Here is a 24,791-nt window from a genome sequence, read left to right as displayed (position 1 = left end):
GTAGATGAGCATGTTAATATCAAGAGATGTGGTGTTGGCCCAGTAGATGAGCATGTTAATATCAAGAGATGTGGTGTTAGCCCAGTAGATGAGCATGTTAATATCAAGAGATGTGGTGTTAGCCCAGTAGATGAGCATGTTAATATCAAGAGATGTGGTGTTAGCCCAGTAGATGAGCATGTTAATTGCGTACTTTAGTACAGAAGCACGTATGTCTTATTTATGTTAATAGTATGCATTATGCATTATTTCTATTTATGTATGTATTACAGCACGTGTTCCTCCATGGAATGCGTTTAACACGAGTGTCTGCGGGTTTTCGCTCCTCCCTTGTACTTGATTGATGAATTAAGGTCACTAATCAGTAAATAACTCCCCTCACATGGTTGTCTAGGTCTTAATTGAAAGGAAAAAACTAAAACCTGCAGACACTAGAGATGGAATGGTGCCGTGCCTTCGCTATCTCACTATCTCTCTGTCAGATCCATTATATAGCATTTAGAATAGAGATGTAATATAGCTAGAGACGTTGGAGTTTGAACTGAATGTATCAGCATCCATAAATGGGAGCGCTTTATGACCCATGTACTGAATGGCCCGTCACACTGTAAGCACTGCTAGGTCTCCCCATTGATCTGAATGGAACTGAAGGCCGCTTAGCCGGCTTCTTGGAGCATGTCCAAGGAAATGTTTTTATGTGCCCAATCAAACATGTTCCCTGTGTTCGGAATTCCCAAGGTACCACAGCGAGCCAGTTTACTACGATAATCTCAGATCAGTATGTAGACGGGTGGCCGACGCAAACAGCTCCAGGTACAGCGCTAGCGGTTTCTAAGATTGAAACTGACGAAAGCTGTTAAACCCTTTCCTAGCCTTTTTATATAGCCAACAACCACAAAAATCAGAATTCATCTGGTATTAAATGATTTGCTTGGCTGTAAATCCTCTATGTTCCCCACAGCTTTCATTCATTCCTACAAGCACATTGCTTTCTCATGATTGCTGATGTTTGTGTGTCTATGTGTATTTGTGGATATTGTATGTGTATTTTTGTGTGGTAACATTGTCAATACTTTGCAACTGACATGACTTCAGCCATGGGGAATCATCAATCCCTTTCCCATCCCCCGCCAATCTCTCCTTCCCTCTGGATGAACGAGTTCTCCCCTTCTCCTCTCCCTGGTATCTGCCTTTCCTCTTCAGATGGGCCTCTGGAGCTGCCCTTGTTCCAGCTGATCCCGTCCCAGAGACAGGTGGTGTTCCGTGGGGACCGGCTACCTCTGCAGTGCACCGTGTCCTACCTGGATCCCTCGGTCAAGCTGCGCTGGCGCCACAATGGCCACGCCATCCACAGCAACGAGGGCAGGGGTGTCTATGTGGAGGAAACCCTGGTCCACGACTGCTGCCTGCTAACCAGGTAGGGGGTATCGGGGACGTGAGGGGAGAGCTAATCGCTCTCGCTCGCTCGCTCACACACACACACACACACACACACACGTGCGCGCATGCACTCATGCGTAACAGTTCTGCAGTGCAGTACTCGCACACGCATGCACGTGTATATGCTCATGTGGGACAGTTGTGCAGTACACACACACACACTCACCCACATCACTGCGTCTCACTTATCATGCTCACATACCCTGACACACAACCACACACATCTGTATGCAAACATACACAACACAAACACTCACACACCATCCCCTTTTTATCCCTTATTGTAGCCGTGATTTACCTCATGTTATCGTCCACCCTTGATAGGGATCTGAAAGGACAGGGGCAGAATTGGGTTGGCAGTGTGCCACCACTTCTGAGAGCCAATCTGTGCCCCGCAGGAGGTTTTCAGAGCGCTCCGGGAACGTTGTCGGAGCATTCGGTGATCACACACTGACAGGAACAGATGCGGAAGCATAATTATAGTGATAATGTGGTCAGCAGCGCTGCTTTTCTCACATTTTTGGGGCCCGTCGCCACACATCCTCTTCCTCTCTTTGTTTCCTCTTCAGGCTACTGTTTCTGTTAGCTAGGGCGGAAGACCTGGATTCAGAAACTATTTGAAATCATTTAAAACACTTTATATGTGCTCAATTGAGTTTGCCTGGCTTATTGGACCAATCAAATCATCTCAAACCGGTAAATCCCACCCATCTGGCCCTCTGGACATGCTAAAGCGATCCCTCAAAGTATTGGAACAATTTTCAAATAGTATTTGAATCCAGGTCTGCTTGGCTTGGCGGCAAACAGGCTCATATGGAGGAGCACATTGCCGTTGATTAGTTTAACTGCTGCTATGCTCTGAGCCGGGGGCTCTAACATAAATATTGATGGAGTGTTGACAGAAATATCTTTTCCCTGTGTCAACAGGGCCGGAACGCTCATTGTCACGGTTTACATAGCACCCGGAATGCCAGCTCCTTTCCCAGTTCTGGGAAGGATACCGTCCCGGAATACCGTCGCTCCCACTGCTCCTGATTTGACCAACATTCCCACCTGATGTTGAAGTGTACTATTATGTTGTATTCACTATAGCTTTGTGGCTGAGTTGATTGTCTCTTAGTATGAGGATGAGTAAAAAGATATGTTGCGTGTCCACTTAAATATCTCAATAGGCTAACTGCATTCAGTGCTACCCTTCCTCCCTGCATTTAGTTTGTATTGACAGATTGTTCTGTTGCGGACTGCCAAAATGGAATGACTTAGCATTGCCTCTCCAATGAGGTCTGTAATTCACACCTGGCCACTCATTCCGAACTGGCTAATGGCTGTGGATCATTCGTAGCTAATGGTAACTAGCAGCTGTAGTGTTAAGTTGCGAATTGTGTGTACACACAAAAGCCCATCAAGCTGCTCTGGTGAATGAATCACTTGTATGTGTGAATGGGCTGAAGAGTGATTAACACATGCCTGTGTACTCTACAGCATACGGAGCGGAGTGGATCGGCCTGATAGTCAACCCAGTGTCCATTGTTAGGTGGTGTTCTGTTCTAATGGGACGTCCTTACGCAATCTAACTCCATTAAGTGGCTCAGGGGTGATGTGTGACGTTCATCAGTGTGAGTCGAGCCCTCTGACTCCTCACTGCAACACACGCACCTCAGGAAAACACTTTAGCAATATGCGCACATGCACACACGCACGCATGCACGCGTAGACACACACACACACACACACACAAACACTTCCAACTCTCCTTTTCCACTACTGCGTCCCTGTGCGGAATGTGATGGATTTAGCCTCACTCTCATTCTGATTAGGACTCGCAATTAGCCGCCGCTTTCCCTTGTATACACAAATTATGCAATTTTCTCCCTCGAAGTGGAACCTATACGGTCATGTTGCTCTTGGCAGCCACAGGCACAGTCAAGCTTTCCCAGCAGAGAGAAAAAAGGCAAGCTGGATCTGAGGAACTGCCTTGGTTTCCACTGCAGACTGTTGAGTGTATAAAACGTCCCATCCAACAAAAACACAGCTCTCAGCCCAGTCTGAGCTCCTATATCATCAACAAGTGTGTCGACAGACAAGTAGGGAATTAGAGGGGGGGGGGGGGGGACTTTCTGGCCCTGGTGCTCTCATTAAATAAAGCATCAGGGATTAGTAATGCTCTGACCTGCCCACCATGCCAGCAACTAGGCCTGAGTCAATGCCAGTTTAATGACATGAGGCTGTATTTTCAATCGTTATGCTCTCTCTGTTGATGGAGTTCACTTTGAAATAACGTTCTCTTAGCGGTGTGTGTGTGTGTGTGTGTGAGTCAGTACCTCTAGCCCTGTATGATGGCCCATTGGAGAGGAAAAGTCTAAAAACACAGGATTAAGATGTAGCTTAAACCCCCCGATGTGTTCTTTGATCAGACACGCTGAAGTCATATTGAATTTGGATTTTATGACCCCTATTAAGGTGTTCCCAAAATGTTTTCATAGCTTTTCTCTCACCTCAGTTGAGTGTGGTCACAAACCAATGTTGCCCATTCCTCAGAGGGTGCCATGTTACAGAATGTGCCAGTGTAAACATTCAGCATATGTTACGTAGTCTTGCTGTCTCTGAGGACATTTGGGGTGACGCTCACAGGCACAGGATGATAAGATCTTCCATTTCATTCAGAATTTTGACCCCAAATAATGGTCCCTGAATACTAATGCCGGTGCTGGGTGTGGGTGTGTGTGTGTGTGTGTGGCTGGCCCAGGCTGCTGCAGACTGCGTAATGTTGCCAGGCTAAACTCCCAGTAACTGATGCTAGCGGAGGACATGGGACCAGCATGTGAATCATGCCCCATTAATCAAGCACTTGAAAGCCTGCAGCTAGCTGCCGCTTCGGAGGTATCTTTCTTAATCCCCTCCATTTTTAATCACCCTAATATGCCACTGAACTGAGAGGAAAAGCTCTACCTCGTTTTCTCTGATGGGTTTCTCGCTCGCTCGCTCTCTCTCTGCTCGCTCTCTCGCTCTCTGCTCTGCTCTCTGCTCTGCTCTCTCTCTGCTCTCTCTCTGCTCTCTCTCCTCTCTCTCTCCTTTTCTTTTCTCCCTCACACCTTTCGCTCTCCAGGCATTTAAAAAAAATATTTCCTGTTTCTCCCATTTCTATTTCTAACTTTCTCTTTCTCCTCATCCCTTGATTTTCCTTCACACTTCTCCTCAAGCTGATTGGCTCTTGGAATTTTCCTGCCACTGTGTTCTAAACCAGCACATGAGAGAACGTAGAGCAGGTCAGAGGGAGTAGTAATTCTGATTGCCAGAGGGACGGTAGGTTAGTTGATGGCATTACAGAGACGATACATACGGTAGATAGTGGCAAAGTGAGAGCCTTACAATTTTTGCACATAAAAGCTTTGGTAGAGTTACACTGTTACAAGGTGTTTTTTCGATGTACACAATGCAAAGAATACAAACAGCTCCCTTTAAACTCAATTTTCAATCACAAGGTTCTTGAATGAATAGTGTTCTTAATTGGGCCCTGTAGCCCACGGTCATGTCATTTATAGTAGGATTCTTTAGCTATGATCTGTAGTGGATGAAGTTCAGCTAAATGGGGTCACAACACTGGTTGGAGTGGTTTAAGAGAGGGGGAGAACAAATGTCTTTGGAAGAAGCTCCTTCTCTTTTTATGGAGGAGGGATCTTTTATTTATTCCCAAATCACACGCTAATGCTTTAAGTCCGACCATTCATACCCAGATTTAGCCTTCCCTATTATAGTGTTATCATCACTGCGCAAGAGTCCTTCAGAGGCCTGCAGTGGTGTGTGTTTGTGTGTGTTTGTGTGTTCGTGTGTGTGTGTTCGTGTGTGTGTTCGCTAACTTATGGTCCCCATATAATTTTTTTTCTTGATTATGTTTTCTTCAGTATGTTTATTTGTTTGCAAGAATACAGTAGCTGTTCAACTGAATGTATGATCGGATTCACCCACGCACTTACTTAGAGAAAGAGAAAGTAGGAAACCAACTCTGTGGCATAAAGCCTCTTGTAAAATGCCTGAGTTGGAATTTCGGTTTGTTATTGGGGAGGGGACGCTTTTGAAGTTTACTGTCTTGTAAGCAGGCATTATGTAAACAAATTGTTAAATATCAGCGCAAGAGCGTAAGAATTCCTAATGAGGCCTTTGGGAAGCGTTGGGTGCAGACAGCTCCACAATAGCGCAGTGTTAGTGTGGATTTAGGTCATTACTTTGTGTTGTGCCCCTGTCCCGCTCAGTGCTGCAGGGCTGCGCTCCCAGCTCCAAGCTCCCTCTCATAGTTATTATTCAGTTGTGAGCCTTTGAGGACGACCTTCCTAAAATGTTTTCTATCAAACCACTAAACCACCCATAAGCTGACTGCTGGAGCTGGACAAACCCTCTATACACAATCTGTTTATCTGGGTCTGAATTAAGCTCTGTGTAGCAGATATCTGGGAGAGTTTGTGATCTGGCAAGATGGCGCCAACAGAGATGGTCGCCTCGCTTCAAGTCCTTAGGAAACTATGCAGTAATTACTTTTTTTAATGTATATTTCCTACATTGTTAGCCCAGAAAATCTTAAGTGTTATTACATACAGCTGAGAATAACTATTGGATATAAGAGCAACGTCAACTTACCAACATTACGACCAGGAATACGACTTTCCCGAAGTAAATCTTTTGTTCGGACCTCCACCCTGGACATTGGATCGAATCCCAGAGGCTGACCCAAAACAACGTTGTCGCCGCAGGAGAGGCAGGCAGAGTGGCCTCCTGGTCAGACTAAGAAGGCGAGCACACCACCCACCGCTTCCGAGCATATTAGTCGCCAATGTCCAGTCTCTAGACAGCAAGGTGGATGAAATTAGGGCACGAGTTGCCTTCCAGAGAGACATCAGAGATTGTAATATTCCCTGTTTCACAGAAACTTGGCTCACTCGGGATATGTTGTCAGAGTTGGTACAGCCACCGGGTTTCTTCAAGTGTCGCGCCAACTCAACTCAATCATCAAGTTTGCAGACGACACAACAGTAGTGGGCCTGATTACCAACAATGACGGGACAGCCTACAGGGAGGAGGTGAGGGCACTCGGAGTGTGGTGTCATGAAAACAACCTCTCACTCAACGTCAACAAAACAAAGGAGATGATTGTGGACTTCAGGAAACAGCAGAGGGAGCACCCCCCTATCCACATTGACGAGACAGTAGTGGAGAAGGTGGAAAGTGTTTAGTTCCTCGGCGTACACATCACGGACAAATTGAAATGGTCCACCTACATAGACAGTGTGGTGAAGAAGGCGCAATAGCGCCTCTTCAACCTCAGGAGACTGAAGAAATTTGGGTTGTCACCTAAAACCCTCACAAACTTTTACAGATGCACAATCGAGAGCATCCTGTCAGGCTGTATCACCGCCTGGTACGGCAACCTCACCGCCCTCAACCGCAAGGCTCTCCAGAGGGTAGTGCGGTCTACACAACGCATCACCGTGGGCAAACTACCTGCCCTCCAGGACACCTACAGCAGCCGATGTCTCATGAAGGCCAAAAAGATCATCAAGGACAACAACCACCCGAGCCACTGCCTGTTCATCCCGCTATCACCCAGAAGGCGAGGTCAGTACAGGTGCATCAAAGCTGGGACCGAGAGACTGAAAAACAGCTTCTATCTCAAGGCCACCAAACTGTTAAACAGCCATCACGAACATGGAGAGGCTACTGCCAACATACAGACCCAAATCACTGGCAACTTTAATTAATGAATTTAATAAAGGTATCACTAGTCACTTTAAATAATGCCACTTTAATAATGTTTACATATCCTACATTACTCATCTCATATGTATATACTGTATTTCATACCATCTATTGCATCTTCCCTATGCCGCACGGCCATCGCTCATCCATATATTTATATGTACATATTCTTATTCCATCCCTTTACATTTGTGTGTATAAGGTAGTTGTTGTGAATTTGTTAGGTTACTTGTTAGATATCACTGCACTGTCGGAACTAGAAGCACAAGCATTTCGCTACACTCGCATTATCACCTGCTGACGATGCGTATGCGACAAATAAAATGTGATTTGATTTAATCTAGCTTCCACTTTGTTGCTTAAGTCCTCAGCGGTGAGTTTGCTTTGCGCAGGCAGTAGGGAGAAGGCAAAATTAAGGAAGGAAAGGGGGATTGGGGGGCTAGAGCTGGGAAAGTAGAGAGTGAGAGGGGGTGAGAGGAGGGGAAGAGATACTTTATTTCTCATTATATAGTACGTGTTGGTTGGCCTGTTCACCAGTGATGTACTGTAACTCAAATCAAATCAAATTTTATTTGTCACATACACATGGTTAGCAGATGTTAATGCGAGTGTAGCGAAATGCTTGTGCTTCTAGTTCCGACAATGCAGTAATAACCAACGAGTAATCTAACCTAACAATTCCCCAACTACTACCTTATACACACAAGTGTAACGGGATAAAGAATATGTACATAAAGATATATGGATGAGTGATGGTACAGAACGGCATAGGCAGATGCAGTAGATGGTATAGAGTACAGTATATACATATCAGATGAGTAATGTAGGTGTAACGATCGTTCTCCTCCTCTTCGTCCGAAGAGGAGGAGTAGGGATTGGACCAAAGCGCAGCGTTGTTACATGACATAATGAAGTTTATTAAAGTAAGACGAAACACGAAAACACTTTAACAGACTACAAAACAAATAAACGATGTAGACAGACCTGACTTGAGAACTTACAAACTACGAAGAACGCACGAACAGGAACAGACTACATACACGAACGACAAACGAAACAGTCCCGTGTGGTAGACATGCAGACACGGAAGACAACCACCCACAACAAACAATGTGAAACTATATGGTTCTCAATCAGAGGAAAACGTAAAACACCTGCCTCTGATTGAGAGCCATACAAGGTCAATTAAACCTGACACTTAACATAGAACAATCAACACAGACTGCCCACCCAGCTCACGTCCTGACCCACTAAACACAACTATACAAAAGGAAAACAAGGTCAGGAACGTGACAGTAGGGTATATAAACATAAAGTGGCATAGTTTAAAGTGGCTAGTGATACATGTATTACATAAAGATGGCAAGATGCAGTAGATGATATAGAGTACAGTATATACATATACATATGAGATGAGATGAGTAATGTAGGGTATGTAAACTTGATATTAAGTGGCATTGTTTAAAGTGGCTAGTGATACGTTTTTACATAAATTTCCATCAATTCCCATTATTAAAGTGGCTGGAGTTGAGTCAGTATGTTGGCAGCAGCCACTAAATGTTAGTGGTGGCTGTTTAACAGTCTGATGGCCTTGAGATAGAAGCTGTTTTTCAGTCTCTCGGTCCCTGCTTTGATGCACCTGTACTGACCTTGCCTTCTGGATGATAGCGGGGTGAACAGGCAGTGGCTCGGGTGGTTGTTGTCCTTGATGATCTTTATGGCCTTCCTGTGACATCGGGTGGTGTAGGTGTCCTGGAGGGCAGGTAGTTTGTCCCCGGTGATGCGTTGTGCAGACCTCACTACCCTCTGGAGAGCCTTACGATTGTGGGCGGAGCAGTTGCCATACCAGGCGGTGATACAGCCCGACAGGATGCTCTCGATTGTGCATCTGTAGAAGTTTGTGAGTGCTTTTGGTGACAAGCCGAATTTCTTCAGCCTCCTGAGGTTGAAGAGGCACTGCTGCGCCTTCTTCACAACGCTGTCTGTGTGGGTGGACCAATTCAGTTTGTCCGTGATGTGTACGCCGAGGAACTTAAAACGTACTACCCTTTACACTACTGTCCCGTCGATGTGGATAGGGGGGTGCTCCCTCTGCTGTTTCCTGAAGTCCACAATCATCTCCTTTGTTTTGTTGACGTTGAGTGTGAGGTTATTTTCCTGACACCACACTCCGAGGGCCCTCACCTCCTCCCTGTAGGCCGTCTCGTCGTTGTTGGTAATCAAGCCTACCACTGTAGTGTCGTCCGCAAACTTGATGATTGAGTTGGAGGCGTGCATGGCCACGCAATCGTGGGTGAACAGGGAGTACAGGAGAGGGCTCAGAACGCACCCTTGTGGGGCCCCAGTGTTGAGGATCAGCGGGGTGGAGATGTTGTTACCTACCCTCACCACCTGGGGGGGCGACCCGTCAGGAAGTCCAGTTGCACAGGGCGGGGTCGAGACCCAGGGTCTCGAGCTTGACGACGAGTTTGGAGGGTACTATGGTGCTAAATGCTGAGCTGTAGTCGATGAACAGCATTCTCACATAGGTATTCCTCTTGTCCAGATGGGTTAGGGCAGTGTGCAGTGTGGTTGCGATTGCGTCGTCTGTGGACCTATTGAGTCGGTAAGCAAATTGGAGTGGGTCTAGGGTGTCAGGTAGGGTGGAGGTGATATGGTCCTTGACTAGTCTCTCAAAGCACTTCATGATGACGGAAGTGAGTGCTACGGGGCGGAGGTCATTTAGCTCAGTTACTTTAGCTTTCTTGGGAACAGGAACAATGGTGGCCCTCTTGAAGCATGTGGGAACAGCAGACTGGGATAAGGATTGATTGAATATGTCCGTAAACACACCAGCCAGCTGGTCTGCGCATGCTCTGAGGACCCGGCTGGGAATGCCGTCTGGGCCTGCAGCCTTGCGAGGGTTAACACGTTTAAATGTTTTACTCACCTCGGCTGCAGTGAAGGAGAGCCCGCAGGTTTTGGTAGCGGGCACTGTATTGTCCTCAAAGCGAGCAAAAAATGTATTTAGTCTGTCTGGGAGCAAGACATCCTGGTCCGCGACGGGGCTGGGTTTCTTTTTGTAATCCGTGATTGACTGTAGACCCTGCCACATACCTCTTGTGTCTGAGCCGTTGAATTGCGACTTTACTTTGTCTCTATACTGGCACTTAGCTTGTTTGATTGCCTTGCGGAGGGAATAGCTACAATGTTTGTATTCGGTCATGTTTCCGGTCACCTTGCCCTGGTTAAAAGCAGTGGTTCGCGCTTTCAATTTCGCGCGAATGCTGCCATCAATCCACGGTTTCTGGTTTGGGAATGTTTTAATCGTTGCTGTGGGTATAACGTCGCTGATGCACTTTCTAATGAACTCGCTCACCGAATCAGCGTATTCGTCAATGTTGTTGTTGAACGCAATGCGGAACATATCCCAATCCACGTGATCGAAGCAGTCTTGAAGCGTGGAATCAGATTGGTCGGACCAGCGTTGAACAGACCTGAGAGCGGGAGCTTCTTGTTTTAGTTTCTGTTTGTAGGCTGGAAGCAACAAAATGGAGTCGTGGTCAGCTTTTCCGAAAGGAGGGTGGGAGAGGGCCTTATATGCGTCGCGGAAGTTAGAATAACAATGATCCTGGGTTTTACCAGCCCTGGTAGCACAATCGATATGCTGATAGAATTTAGGGAGTCTTGTTTTCAGATTAGCCTTGTTAAAATCCCCAGCTACAATGAATGCAGCCTCAGGATGTGTGGTTTCCAGTTTACATAGAGTCAGATAAAGTTCGTTCAGGGCCATCGATGTGTCTGTTTGGGGGGGAATATATACGGCTGTGATTATAATCGAAGAGAATTCCCTTGGTAGATAATGCGGTCGACATTTGATTGTGAGGAATTCTAAGTCAGGTGAACAGAATGACTTGAGTTCCTGTATGTTGTTATGATCACACCACGTCTCGTTAATCATAAGGCATACCCCCCTCCGCCCCTCTTCTTACCAGAAAGATGCTTGTTTCTTTCGGCGCGATGCGTGAAGAAACCAGCTGGCTGCACCGACTCCGTTAGCGTCTCTCGAGTGAGCCATGTTTCCGTGAAGCAAAGAACGTTACAGTCTCTGATGTCTCTCTGGAATGCTACCCTTGCTCGGATTTCATCAACCTTGTTGTCAAGAGACTGGACATTGGCGAGTAGTATGCTAGGGAGTGGAGCGCGATGTGCCCGTCTCCGGAGCCTGACCAGAAGACCGCTTCGTATGCCCCTTTTACGGCGTCGTTGTTGAGGGTCGCCGGCTGGGATCCGATCCATTGTTCTGGGTGGAAGGCAAAACACAGGATCCGCTTCGGGAGAGTCATATTCCTGGTCGTAATGTTGGTGAGTTGACGTTGCTCTTATATTCAGTAGTTCCTCCCGACTGTATGTAATGAAACCTAAGATTACCTGGGGTACCAATGTAAGAAATAACACGTAAAAAAACAAAATATTGCATAGTTTCCTAGGAACGCGAAGCGAGGTGGCCATCTCTGTCGGGGGCCGGAAGTCTCTGCACACTATTCATGTCTCAGTCTCTCACACATAGACTTGCACATGAACACACACTCAGACAGACAGACACGTCACTTTATTTCATTATTGACTGGTCATTATTGCCATCATCAAGTCTTTAAGTAATCAACATCATCATCATGTCGTTATCATCATCATAATATGTTTCAATGCTTCCTTCTCCTCAGTTTTCTCTTTCCTAGAAATTAAAGACAAGCAAGCTGCTTGCATGGAGACATCAGACAAGCGGATATTGGATTAAGCTCAGAGGGTTTCTATTTAGGACCTGACTGGAGAATTGATGCACTACTTTGTGGTTGTGTCCCTTAGAAGGAGCACTGCTGTTTTAGGGAGAGAGAGCTGTGTTCTATTTCTGCCTGTGGTGGTGGAGATGACCGAGGCAGTGGCAGTAGCAGCAGCAGCACTGGGTTGCCCATGCTATCACAGGGTTACTCAACATCACTGGACTGGACTCACACAGAGTGCTCACTTTATCAGTCACTCTGATGTAGTGTGGTAGAGTGGTTTATTACTGGGCATAGCCAAGGGAGCTAAGCAAGGGAAGAGGAAAGAATAATTAATCTAGCTACATGTAGCTACATCTATCTTGATTTAGTATAAGGATGTTTTCCTGAGCGGGAAAGGGAGGAGAAGTATCCCGGGGCACCAGTAGGTTTCAGGATGAAGAAAACCTCTTTATCTGGTTATCTGACCAGATAGCAACAAATGCGCTCTTGGTCATGAAAAAGACGCCTTTTCCCTGGTTGTAATAGAGACCTATTGGTTGTAATTTGGTTATTTGACATCTTGTCAACCAGAAAATAACAACATTGTGGCAAACTGTGTCTCAGAGCAAGTTTTAACTAAAATCCCAAATGCCACTCAGGTTCTTCTTTCTGCTCCAGCCAATGAAATAATGATCAGTGTTCAAAGCTTTTAGCCAACAGACCTGCGAAACATCCAGGAGTTTGGCCTCTCTCTCACAGCTCTCGACTCCCCCTCCATTTTACTTTCCTAATATTAAGCACATTGCTTTGCTTTACAACAGGAGTATATCCTACCTGGCTGGCATGAAAATGAACCACAGGAAAAGCGTCCTCCATTCGCTATTTAAGTGCATAGATGACAGGTATTTTTTCCCACTGCCCCTGTTCCGAGACAGATGCATGTTACTGGTCCATTCTAAATCCAAATTAATTTCACACATAAATTATTTAGTATATGTAAAGGCAAAATTATATCAAGAATAGTCTGATGTGTGACAATATTAGCCTATCACTTGTGAATTATATATTATCACTTGTGAATGATGCCCAGCTTGTGTGCAGTAAGGCAAGAAACAGTGCAGGCCTTTTTTGGCGACTTTTTCAAATCATAGTCACACACTGCATGTAGCCTAGCCCATAGGTTTGTATCACAACTAAATAACAAATAACTTCTTAAAATTAAGCACATTAATCCGCATTAAAACCGGTGTAGAGCCTAACTGGCATACATAGGTGAGTTTCAAGTTTGGGGAAGAAAATTTTCACCATAAAAAATGCACCTTAAAAAAAAAAATTGTTCACAAAACAATAAGTAATGCACCTTTACAATAAAGCATCACATGCATAATCGCATTTGTGGTCACTTTTGAGAATGGTGTTTTCCAGCTAATTGATAGCATTTTGGAACATTCGCGCTTATAGCCTACTGCTGTTTGCGCATTGCTGCTCTTATAATATGATGAAATAGCGTAATAGTTTATCAACATTTAACCTAAACGTTCTGATCTGTTGCATCAGCCTCATTGGTTTAAAGAAATGAATTGATGCAAGTGGTTGTATTAATTTGGGATCTATTGCATCCCACAACTGTCCCAGACTATGTTTGGAATATTTATTTCTCGCACAGAAGGATAAGTTGACCAATGGAATAGGTCAACTTTTGTACTATGGGGGAGAGTATATTGACATAGGCTAGTGCTTTTGCTGTTTGTTAGGCCTACTCATCTTATTGGCTGACGGAAAGTAAATGTGGACAGTTCCTCTAACATATGCGCCTCGGAATTCGATAAGAAGGACGTGCACAGTTGCGTCCCTGATGTGTCTGTCTTCACTTGTAACCGTCTTCGGAGCTGAGATGCTTGTGTGAAGGACCCAATCCTGTGACGGGCATCAGCTAATAAGAATTGAGATATCTGAATGCGCCATGTGAGTGAGAGGTGCTTCAGGGCATGCAGCCGGGAGAAGGGAATTACAATTATTATATTAAGGCCAGGGGCACAACGGCCACTGGCCGCAAAAGGCATGGATTTTTTTAGGGGGCATTATGGCCACACAAGGGGGATGCTGCTGGGAAATTCGAGGTATTATCAAGTGCTTGTCAAAATTGTGAATGAGAGACTGAGGAAGTGTGTGCAGCCTGAGCAAGAAACAAAGCAGAGCTCATGCAATTTCAAGCGACTTTTTTCAAATCATCATTAGTTGCATCATGCAGCCTTACACCTTGCCCAAACCGGCTGCGCGCGTGCGCCATCGTGCGCTATCGTGCATAAATGTATTTTTCCCCCCCACACCAAACGTGATCACGACATGCAGGTTAAAATATCAAAACAAACTCTGAACCAATGACATTAATTTGGGGACAGGTCGAAAAGCATTAAACATGTATGGTATTTTAGCTAGTTAGCTTGCACTTGCTAGCTAATGTTAATTTGTCCTGTTTAGCTAGCTTGCTGTTGCTAGCTAATTTGTCCTGGGATATAAAATTGAGTTGTTATTTTACCTGAAATGGACAAGGATCTCTACTCCGACAATTAATCCACATATAAAACGGCCAACCGAATCGTTTCTAGTCATCTCTCCTCCTTCCAGGCTTTTTCATCGTTTAAATTATATGGTGATCGCATCTAAACTTTCATTGTATTACCACGACTACCGGCAAAACAGTTTTCGTCTTTCTATCACCCACGTGGGTATAACCAATGAGGAGATGACATGTGGGTACCTGCTTCTATAAACCAATGAGGAGATGGCACGTGGGTACCTGCTTCTATAAACCAATGAGGAGATGGGAGAGGCAGGACTTGCAGCGCGATCTGCGTCAGAAATAGGAACGACATCTATTTTAGCCCTTGGTGTCGCAGACGCGCATTGGCGGGCGCAAGCAGTGTGGGTGCAATAATTGAATAACATGGGTTCCTAAATTTATTTTGCGACGCTCGCGCACGCGACGTGTCCGGTCTGGTCAGCATGTTAGAATGTATAAAACATCAAAACCTATAACCCAATGTTTGTATCACAACTAAAGTTGCATAAATAACTCTAAATGAAGCATATAGGAGGACCTGTTTCTTTGTTAACCGCTCAACACAGAATAGCCGCATGTGCGCACTCCCTCAGAAATCGTTTGGAGAAAATATATTTTCTATTTTATCCAGCTATGTTCAGTTGTATTCTTCATACTATAAAATAAAATAATGCCACGGAATTGTGTGCAAATCTTGTCTGCTAAATGAACTAGTGTAGCCCACAGCCATATATGGCCGAGCATAAGGACAACTCAAGGGTATCCACCATAGTGGCTGGAAACGTGCTGAAAAGGACTATATAAAAAGATGTCCAAGCCAGCACAATTGGGTTCGGATCAGCACGATGTGAAAAGGGTATTTCAAATATTAGTGTCATCATGTCTATGGGATTCAGATCGATGCTACTGAATCAATTCCAGGAAACATAACAGCAAGAGCTAAGTAAAAAAAAAAGCCATTTGAGAGTATTGGTGGAAAAAGCCACAGGGAACTATAGTTTCTGTCGCTGAATAAATATTTCTTGCATATCCTCTGTTCAGAAGCACTGTCAAGGATTATTCTCCGGCACTCAACAACTAATAATTTTTACTGTGGAAGATTTGAGTGCCTTCTCTTGCCTGTCATTTATAATTTGAATGTCAACTGTCACACACCCATGGCATAGTGTTGATCCTAAGTCGAATTTGACAAGTCATGTTTTTTGGGGAAACTGCGGCTGCTATTATTCAGCAACACTGAACGCTGCTTAAACCTGTCTAGCCCCTGCGTTCCGCTAGCGGAACTCCTCCCACATTCCACTGAAAAGGCAGAGCACGAAATTCAAAAAATATTTTTTAGAAATATTTAACTTTCACACATTAACAAGTCCAATACGGCAAATGAAAGATACACATCTTGTGAATCCAGTCAACATGTCCGATTTTTAAAATGTTTTACAGCGAAAACAGCACGTATATTTATGTTAGCTCACCACCAAATACAAAGGACAGACATTTTTCACAGCACAGGTAGCATGCACAAAGCCAACCTAACTAACCAAGAACCAACCAAACTAACCAAGAAACAACTTCATCAGATAACAGTCTTATAACATGTTACACAATAAATCTATGTTTTGTTCGAAAAATGTGCATATTTGAGGTATAAATCAGTTTTACATTGCAGCTACCATCAGAGCTACCGTCAAAAATAGCACCGAAGCAGCCAGAGCAATTATAGAGACCAACGTGTATTACCTAATTACTCATCATAAAACATTTCTTAAAAATACACAGCGTACAGCAATTGAAAGACACAGATCTTGTGAATCCAGACAATATTTCAGATGTTCTAAGTGTTTTACAGCGAAAACACAATATAGCGTTATATTAGCTTAGCACAATAGCAAACATCACAATAGCTCACAATAGCATTGATTCAAGCCAAACATAGCGATGACGTATAAACCACCAAATATATTAATTTTTTCACTAACCTTCTCAGAATTCTTCAGATGACAGTCCTATAACATCATATTACACAATGCATATAGAGTTTGTTCGAAAATGTGCATATTTAGCGCCACAAATCGTGGTTATACAATGAGAAAAGTAGCAAAGCTGCCCAGAAAATGGCAGGAGAATACTTTGAAAAGGCACCTATTCTAATCAGTAACTATTCCAAAACTTGACTAAAAAATACAGGTTGGACAGCAATTGAAAGACAAATTAGTTCTTAATGCAATCGCTGGGTTACATTTTTAAAATTAACGTTACTTCAAGCATACAGCGTGCGCTAAAGCGAGACCGCACCATAATTCATGGCGGAATTATTATCTGACATTTGTCAACATAAGTACGAATTAACAGCATAAAGACTGCTTACTATTAGTTGAGCTTACATCAGAATCTTGGGCAAGGTGTCCTTTCTCCAGAACAATCGTCTTTGGGTTGAAAGATGTCCTCTTGTCCGGTCGAAATAGCTGCTAATGTTAGCCACCAACTGGAGAGGTGTCCAACTCTTGAAAACGCATGAGAAAGAAATCCCAGAAAATCGCAATAAACTGCTATAAACTGCTAAGTCGGTTTAAATGAACTACCTTATGATGTCTTTAACACCTATAACGAATAAAAACATGACCGGAGATATAGAACTACTAAAACGAAAGCGTTTGCAGGACGCCATTGTGATGACTCCTTGCGCCAAGCGCACCGTTGAAAAGGACGGTCCTTCCGTTCCACGGTCTTATAAAAGGTCCCAGATTGCGCAATCCACTCCATTCAAAATCTCCCCGCTTACTGACATCTAGAGGAAGGCGTGTGCAGTGCATGTAGCCCGATGGCTTACATGGGGACTTATAAACTGAACCCAGAACAGGGACCTCGATTTCTGAAATCTCACTCCTTGACAGGAAATGTGCTGCAGAATGAGTTCTGTTTCACTCAGAGAAATAATTCAAACGGTTTTAGAAACTAGAGAGTGTTTTCTATCCAATAGTAATAATAATATGCATATTGTACGAGCAAGAATTGAGTATGAGGCCGTTTAAATTGTGAACGATTTTCCCCCAAAGTGTAAATAGCGCCCCCTATCATCAACAGGTTAACAAAACTGTGGAGCAAAGCAGTCAATGCTCTGAGGTGCCACATGGAAATGTAGATATTATGGCAATTATTATGCATTACTAATAAAAAATACAGTTGGCTTTACGCTGAGAAATATTTCCATGGAGATAGTGGTTCTTGCCTAGCAGTTTGTTGGGTTTATTTTCACATGTATCACAAGGTGCATCCTCTCAATTGATGTATTTAAAAAATAGCATAAATCCAATCATTTATATAATCTGTCTGTTGTCATTGTCATGTATGTGTCCTTTATATAACCATGGATGTCCGATTCAATTAGATATCCTCCTTACAAAGGAGATATGCTCCATTTAAGTATCAATCACCAATGGCATGTCACGACCACAGCTATAAGTCATCATAACATCACTATTCTAAGTTTCACAGTTGTCTCTTGAACTGAGTAGTTCTTGTGCAGTTAGCAGAAAGACACATGTGCAAACACACACACACACACACACACACACACACACACACACACACACACACACACACACACACACACACACACACACACACACACACACACACACCGTCTTGTACAGCTAACCTTGTGGGGACATACAATTCAGTCCCATTCAAAATCCTATTTTCCCTAACCCCTAACACTAAACCTAACCCTAATCCTAACCCGTACTCTTACCCTAACCCTAACCCTAACCCAAAAACCTAAACTTTATCCTAACCCTAAACCTAACCCTAGCTCCTAACCCTAACCCTACAACTAACCCTAGCTCCTAACCTTAATATTTAACTTAATTCTAACCCTAACACTAATTCTAACCTTAACCCTAAACCCCCTAGAAATAGCATTTGACCTTGTGGCAACTAACAAAATGTCCCCAGTTGGTCAATTTTTACTTTGTTTACTATTCTTGTAGGGACTTCTGGTCCCCACAAGAATAGTTAAACACGTCCACACACACACACACACACACACACACACACACACACACACACACACACACACACACACACACACACACACACACACACACACACACACACACACACACACACACACACACAAATCTTTCTTCTTCTCTCCTCCAGTGAAGTCATCCTCTCCAACATCGACCACAGCCTGTCTGGCAACTGGGAGTGCCAGGTGACCAGTTCCCGTGGCAACAGGTCCAGACAGATGGAGATCGTTGTGTTGGAGACGTCAGCGCCCTACTGCTCAGCAGACAGGGTCAGCAGCAACAAGGGAGACTTCAGGTAAGTGCTTTGACCAGACCAGACACAAGGACCTCTTCGGGTCAAGGCTAAATGTCAATGTCAAAGGTCAGCTACAGTGCAGCAAGGTGGCTAAAAACATGCCTGACCTTATGTGAGCATTCAAGAAGACAGAGTGTTATGAGAAAATGAAATGTGAAAGCCCAATGACTCACTAAACTCAGCTCTGCTCAAATAGGAAACTACTGTAGAATATTAGATAACAAAGAAAGTAAACAGACAAATTAAAAACATTTCCTTGGAATGCAAGCACTGTTTAGCTAGCAATTATCCCCACAAATTAGGAAAGCTCTGTGTTTCATATCAATCATCAAATCAAGTTTATTTTATATAGCCCTTCGTACATCAGCTAATATCTCGAAGTGCTGTACAGAAACCCAGCCTAAAACCCCAAACAAAACAAAATCAATCAACAAAAGGCAAATACATATGTACCGAGCTTTATAGATGCCTGTAAAACAGTCCAATTAGTCTCTGACTGGCTCTCCATGAGTCCTGGGTTCAAAAACGTTGAGCATTTGCTTCAGTCTTCCTGGAGTGCCATACGGGAGGGGTTTTACTATGTTGGGACTATTCAATTGGTGCTATTGCATCAGGCAAGCTCAGTCAAGCACAGATAAAAGTATTTGAAAAGATTGCAAATGGTATTTGAACCCAGGTCTGCTTTACACCTCTCCCTCCGTCTCCCTACGTGTCCATCTGGAATGAAGTTTACTTTTTCTCTCCCTCCTGTCTTGTTTTTCGTGTACAGTATGCTCCATTGTTGTGCATTTCTCCTGTACTTTACAGCCCACTTCCAGTGCAGCGAGCAGAGAGGCTTCGTTTTTCTGCCCAGTAGTGACGCAATGGGCTGGAAAATGAGACCCTTTTTTGTTGGGGGGAGATTAGTGCCGTACATTACTAAGTAGCCGGTGCCGTGATGAAGGGGAGAAAGCCAGACAGATTCCTCACGAACACAACAGATTTCTCCTCAGTCTCTCCATTTACTCTTTTGGTTTTCGCTTCATGAAAAATGGCCAAATTTACATTGTTGAAATGAAATAAGCTTGTTTTTTTGAGTATTTTCAGGGTATAGACTGCAGTAAGATTAAAATGTAATATGAAGTGCCATTATCATTGTTTACTTGTTATGCAGATCAACAGTATATGATAATGTAGTAATAACAAAGCAAAGTGTCACATATGATGTCATCGGGAAATCAAGGCTTATGGTGGATCATGGTGACAAGGATATTGATACCATCTCTCGTGACAGGTGGCCAAAGACCCTGGCAGGGTTGTTGGCCTTCCTGCCCTGTGCTCCATCCACATTTGGCTCTGCCCCCCACCCTTCTGGTGCCTCTTCACACCACCCCACTCAGAGGGAGAAGAAGGCCTGGCGACGCTGTGACCGGGCAGGCCAGTGGGCAGAGGACGACTATACCCAGTGCCCGTATGCCAGCGAGGTGACCCGTGTACTGCACGAGCTCACCCAGGTAGGACAGCAATTCACTCCACAAATCTCACCTTTAACCCAGGAGAGTCAGGCACGGAACTCTCACCTTACATCCGCACTATTATCTCAAACATCGATTTCCGGCTTTCTCACTAGCAGAAACAACGCGAGACAAGGGGGTCGAAAACTGAAGAATCTTCAATTATATTGTCCGCGCTTAGCATTTTTGATTTTATTTAAGGTAATATCTTGCTAAATTTATGCCCATATGCACATATGAAATGCATCTATATCCAAGTGATCTAGCCTCTACTAACCCAACCACTGTTCTGTTTCCAGATGACCATCAACACCAGTAATGCCCAGCCGTTAGCCCAGCAGCTGGTAGCCTTCACCAGCAGGGCAGGGGACTTCAGCGATGTGATGGATGTCATCTTTGTCACACACCTGGTGGAGAGGCTGACTCGCCTAGTGGACCAGCGCAGAGACGTACGTATGATAGCAGCACTTATCTGCTGTTCACACACACAGAAGGTTGCACGCACGCACTCATGTACGCACACACACCTATGCACGCTCGCGCACAATCACACAAAAAACAAACATACACAGCACTTAGCCTCAGCATCCATCCTGCAGTCCACTATAATTATAATAACGTTATAATGTGTTTGATCACACACTCTAAGTTGAAGGAATGATACAATAAAGAACCCAAGCTGTTTACTTTGGACGAGCGGTTTATAGTCCAATGAAAGGCACATATGAATGGCTGTCTCTTTTTGCTCCGGTAGCTGGCTAGTCTACTCCAGCCCCATAAATGCTAGACTTTGGGTGCTAATTTCGCTGAGATGTCATCAGTGCGTCTACTTGGTATCGTGCCATTTGAAGGGAAACTATACAGTGCCTTACAATTATGTAAAATTGTGGACGACTAATGAAATACAGAAATATCTCATTTACATAAGTATTCACACCCAAAGTCAATACTTTGTAGATGCATCTTTGGCAGTGATTACAGCTGTCGTTCTGGGTACGTTTCTAACATTTTTCCACACCTGGATTGTGCAACATTTGTTCATAATTCAACAAGCTCTGTCAAATTGGTTGTTGATCATTGCTAGACAACCATTTTCAGGTCTTGCCATAGATTTTCACATAGATTTTAAGTCAAAACTGTAACTCGTCCACTCAGGAACATTCACGGTCATCTTGGTAAGCAACTCCAGTGTATATGTGGCCTTGTGTTTTAGGGTATTGTCCTGCTGAAAGGTGAATTTATCTCCCAGTGTCTGGTGGAAAGCAGATAGTAACAGGTTGTCCTCTAAGATTTTGTCGGTGCTTAGCTCCATACTGTTTATTTTTTATACTGAAAAACTTCCCAGTCCTCACAAGCATACCCATAACATGATGGTACAGAGATGACGTAGTCAATCAAAAATCATATTAAACACTATTATTGCACACAGAGTGAGTCCATGCACCCGTTTTCGCTTTGTCATTATGGGGTATTGTGTATAGATTGATGTGTGAAATTTCAGCCACGCCCTTTGCTGACAGGTGTATAAAATCGAGCACACAGCCATGCAATCTCCGTGTAGAAACATTGGCAGTAGAATGGCCTTACTGAAGAGCTCAGTGACTTTCTAAGTGGCACTGTCATAGGATGCCACCTTTCCAACAAGTCAGTTCGTCAAATTTCGGCCCTGGTAGAGCTGCCCGGGTCAACTGTAAGGGCTGTTATTGTGAAGTGGAAACATATAGGAGCAACAACGGCTCAGCCGCGAAGTAGTAGACCACACAAGTTCACAGACCAAGACTGGTGAGTGCTGATGTGCGTAGTGCGTAAAAATTGTCTGTCTTCTTTTGCAACACTCACTACCGAGTTCCAAACTGCAGCGTTAGCGGAAGAGCTGTTCGTCGGGAGCTTCATGAAATGGGTTTCCAAGGCTGAGCAGCCGCACACAAGCCTAAGATAAAAATTCACAATGCCTAGCGTCTGCTTGAGTGGTGTAAAGCTTGCTGCCATTGGACTCTGTAGCACTGGAAACGTGTTCTCTGGAGTGATGAATCACGCTTCACCATCTGGCAGTCCGACTGACGAATCTGGGTTTGGCAGATGCCAGGAGAATGCTACCTGCCCCAATGCAGTGCCAACTGTAAAGTTTGATGGAGGAGGAATAATGGTCTCGGGCTGTTTTTCATGGTTCAGGCTAGGCCCCTTAGTTCCAGTGAAGGGAAATCTTAATGCTACAGCATACAATGACATTCTAGACGATTCTTCCAACTTTGTGGCAACAGTTTGGGCAAGGCCCTTTCCTGTTTCAGCATGACAATGCCCCCTTGCACAAAGTGAGGTCCATACAGAAATGGTTTGTCGAGATCGGTGTGGAAGAACTTGACTGGCCTGCACAGAGCCCTGACCTCAACTCCATCGAACACCTTTGGGATGAATTGGAACACCAACTGCGAGCCAGGCCTAATCGCCCCCAACATCCGTGCCCGACCTCACCAATGCTCTTGGGGCTGAATGGAAGCAAGTCCCCGCAGCAATGTTCCGACATCTAGTGGAAAGCCTTCCCAGAAGAGTGGAGGCTGTTATAGCAGCAAAGGGGGGACCAACTCCATATTAATGCCCATGATTTTGGAATGAGATGTTCGACGATGTAGTGTATTGTGTGTAGGCCACACTGTATGAACTGATCAGTCGGTAGCTTAAATGGAAGTAGCAGCAGATTCACATATATCCCGATTTGAGAAACTGTACTTTATGCTTCATGTACTCACAGTTCAGGAATAAAGGCGTCTTATCCTGCCACCATACATCCTATACTAGTCATACTAGAAAACCTACCAATACTTGGATTCCCAGATACACAATGATTAATGCCAACCCAATCTCTCCACAGAACAGTTAGATTAAAAAACTCTGACGTTGATGTAAATAGTTCAACTGTCATCACAATGAAGTGATTATGCCCCATTGGAGCCGCTAATCTAAATGAAATCTTTATATAATGAATAAAGTCACCATCACCACCCTCAGCAATCCGTTTAGGTATAATAAATGGCTTTTCTTTAGTGGATGTGATAGATGTTAATGACAGATCTACTTTCTCTCTACCTGAATCCTGTAGCTAGGGGACTATATCTCTGACATAGCCAGTAACATGATGCTGGTGGAGGAACATATCCTGTGGATGGCTCAGAACGAGGCCAGGGCGTGTACTCGCATCGTCCAGTGTGTGGAACGCATCGCCGACCTGGCTCTCACCATAGACACGCAGGTCATATCAAAGGTAGGTAGACAAACATCAAATGCACTTAAATGTCTATAAATTACATTTTAACCCCTTAAATGATACAGGTGTTGGATCTGACCAGCAAAAGAATCCTGCAGCAATAGGATTTTAACGTTTAGTCCATTCACACTTTTCCGCAGATGTAATGTTGCTTGATCGTGTTTAGGCTTTTAGCTGGTCAAAATTAGGCTTCATGAAAAGTGCAATACTGTTAATGCAGCCGTGTGTTAGTTCGGGTGTTCAGTGAATTTCTGTAATTCACAGAAAATTCTCAGCGACAACAGAGCGATCAAATTAAGATCCAGTATCTGCACCTTATAAAGTGTTACCAAGATTGGTTTCAGAATCAAAGCTAGTTCATCATTCTTTTAGTCTCACAACTCAGCATGACCAGCACTTTGGTTTTGTTTCGTCAGCATCTTTTTTGTTGTTGGATTCAACACAAAATGACGGACACGTTCAACATTTTCAATGATCAGCAATTTCTGTTCAGACCCGGAGGATAAACTCACTCCACCCTCCCTATCACTCTGTCTCCATCCAGGTGTCTCCTAACATAGCCCTGGAGGCCTTTCTGATCAGGCCATCTAACTTCCAGGGTCTTTCGTGTACGGCAGGACAGAGAGCCCCCCTTCCACCCCTCTCTAGTCAGAGGGCCGATGGGGACCAGGATGCCATCGGGGACCTGCTGCTCAACTTCAAATGTCACCCGGTCAACGGCAGCGGCTCCCCCGCCAGCCAACTCCGCAAGGTACAGTACATAGAAATAGAATGGCTTGATAATAAAGCACACTGAATGATGAAATTCCTGCTTTTACTCCCTGGTTAATGGGTATAACATCCACTCAATATTGCCGCTGGTCCCCCTATTAAAGACTGTTGACATGAATGCGGATGTCTGTTCTAGGAATTATACTGTACTTCTATGGTACAGTAAGATTTAATCACAGATTGGACATTTATTTCTGTCCAAAAGTTTCTCTGTCTATGATTTTGTACATAATGCAGCTTATTATGGTAAATAATGAAATGCACCCACTGCTCGTTGTGTAAGAATAACAGGGCAGGGCTCCTGTCTGGCAGAGTTGATGGTGTCTATTACTCTCCATAAATTGACATCCTGTTTTGGTGCCATGGCATGGTGTAAATCAGCCGTGGTAGGCTGCGCTGTAAAGTGGGAGGAGTGGGGATTGGTGGGGTAGTTTTGAAGTCAGAGTATG

General features: G+C 44.3%; 1 protein-coding gene across 1 annotated transcript in view; it reads left to right on the top strand.

Annotated features, from left to right (window-relative positions):
- Positions 1-24,791, top strand: part of LOC120046488 (adhesion G protein-coupled receptor A3-like) — a 321,556-nt gene that overhangs the window by 94,249 nt on the left and 202,516 nt on the right. The window contains exons 7-12 of the mRNA XM_038991766.1: positions 1,204-1,417; positions 18,652-18,816; positions 20,090-20,309; positions 20,609-20,758; positions 23,407-23,568; positions 24,116-24,322. Of these exons, the coding sequence (XP_038847694.1) occupies positions 1,204-1,417; positions 18,652-18,816; positions 20,090-20,309; positions 20,609-20,758; positions 23,407-23,568; positions 24,116-24,322 (1,118 nt within the window). The remainder of the gene's footprint in view (positions 1-1,203; positions 1,418-18,651; positions 18,817-20,089; positions 20,310-20,608; positions 20,759-23,406; positions 23,569-24,115; positions 24,323-24,791) is intronic.

Source organism: Salvelinus namaycush, chromosome 4 (genome assembly GCF_016432855.1).
Source record: "Salvelinus namaycush isolate Seneca chromosome 4, SaNama_1.0, whole genome shotgun sequence".
Taxonomy (NCBI): domain Eukaryota; kingdom Metazoa; phylum Chordata; class Actinopteri; order Salmoniformes; family Salmonidae; genus Salvelinus; species Salvelinus namaycush.
This window is presented reverse-complemented; position numbering and strand designations above follow the sequence as displayed.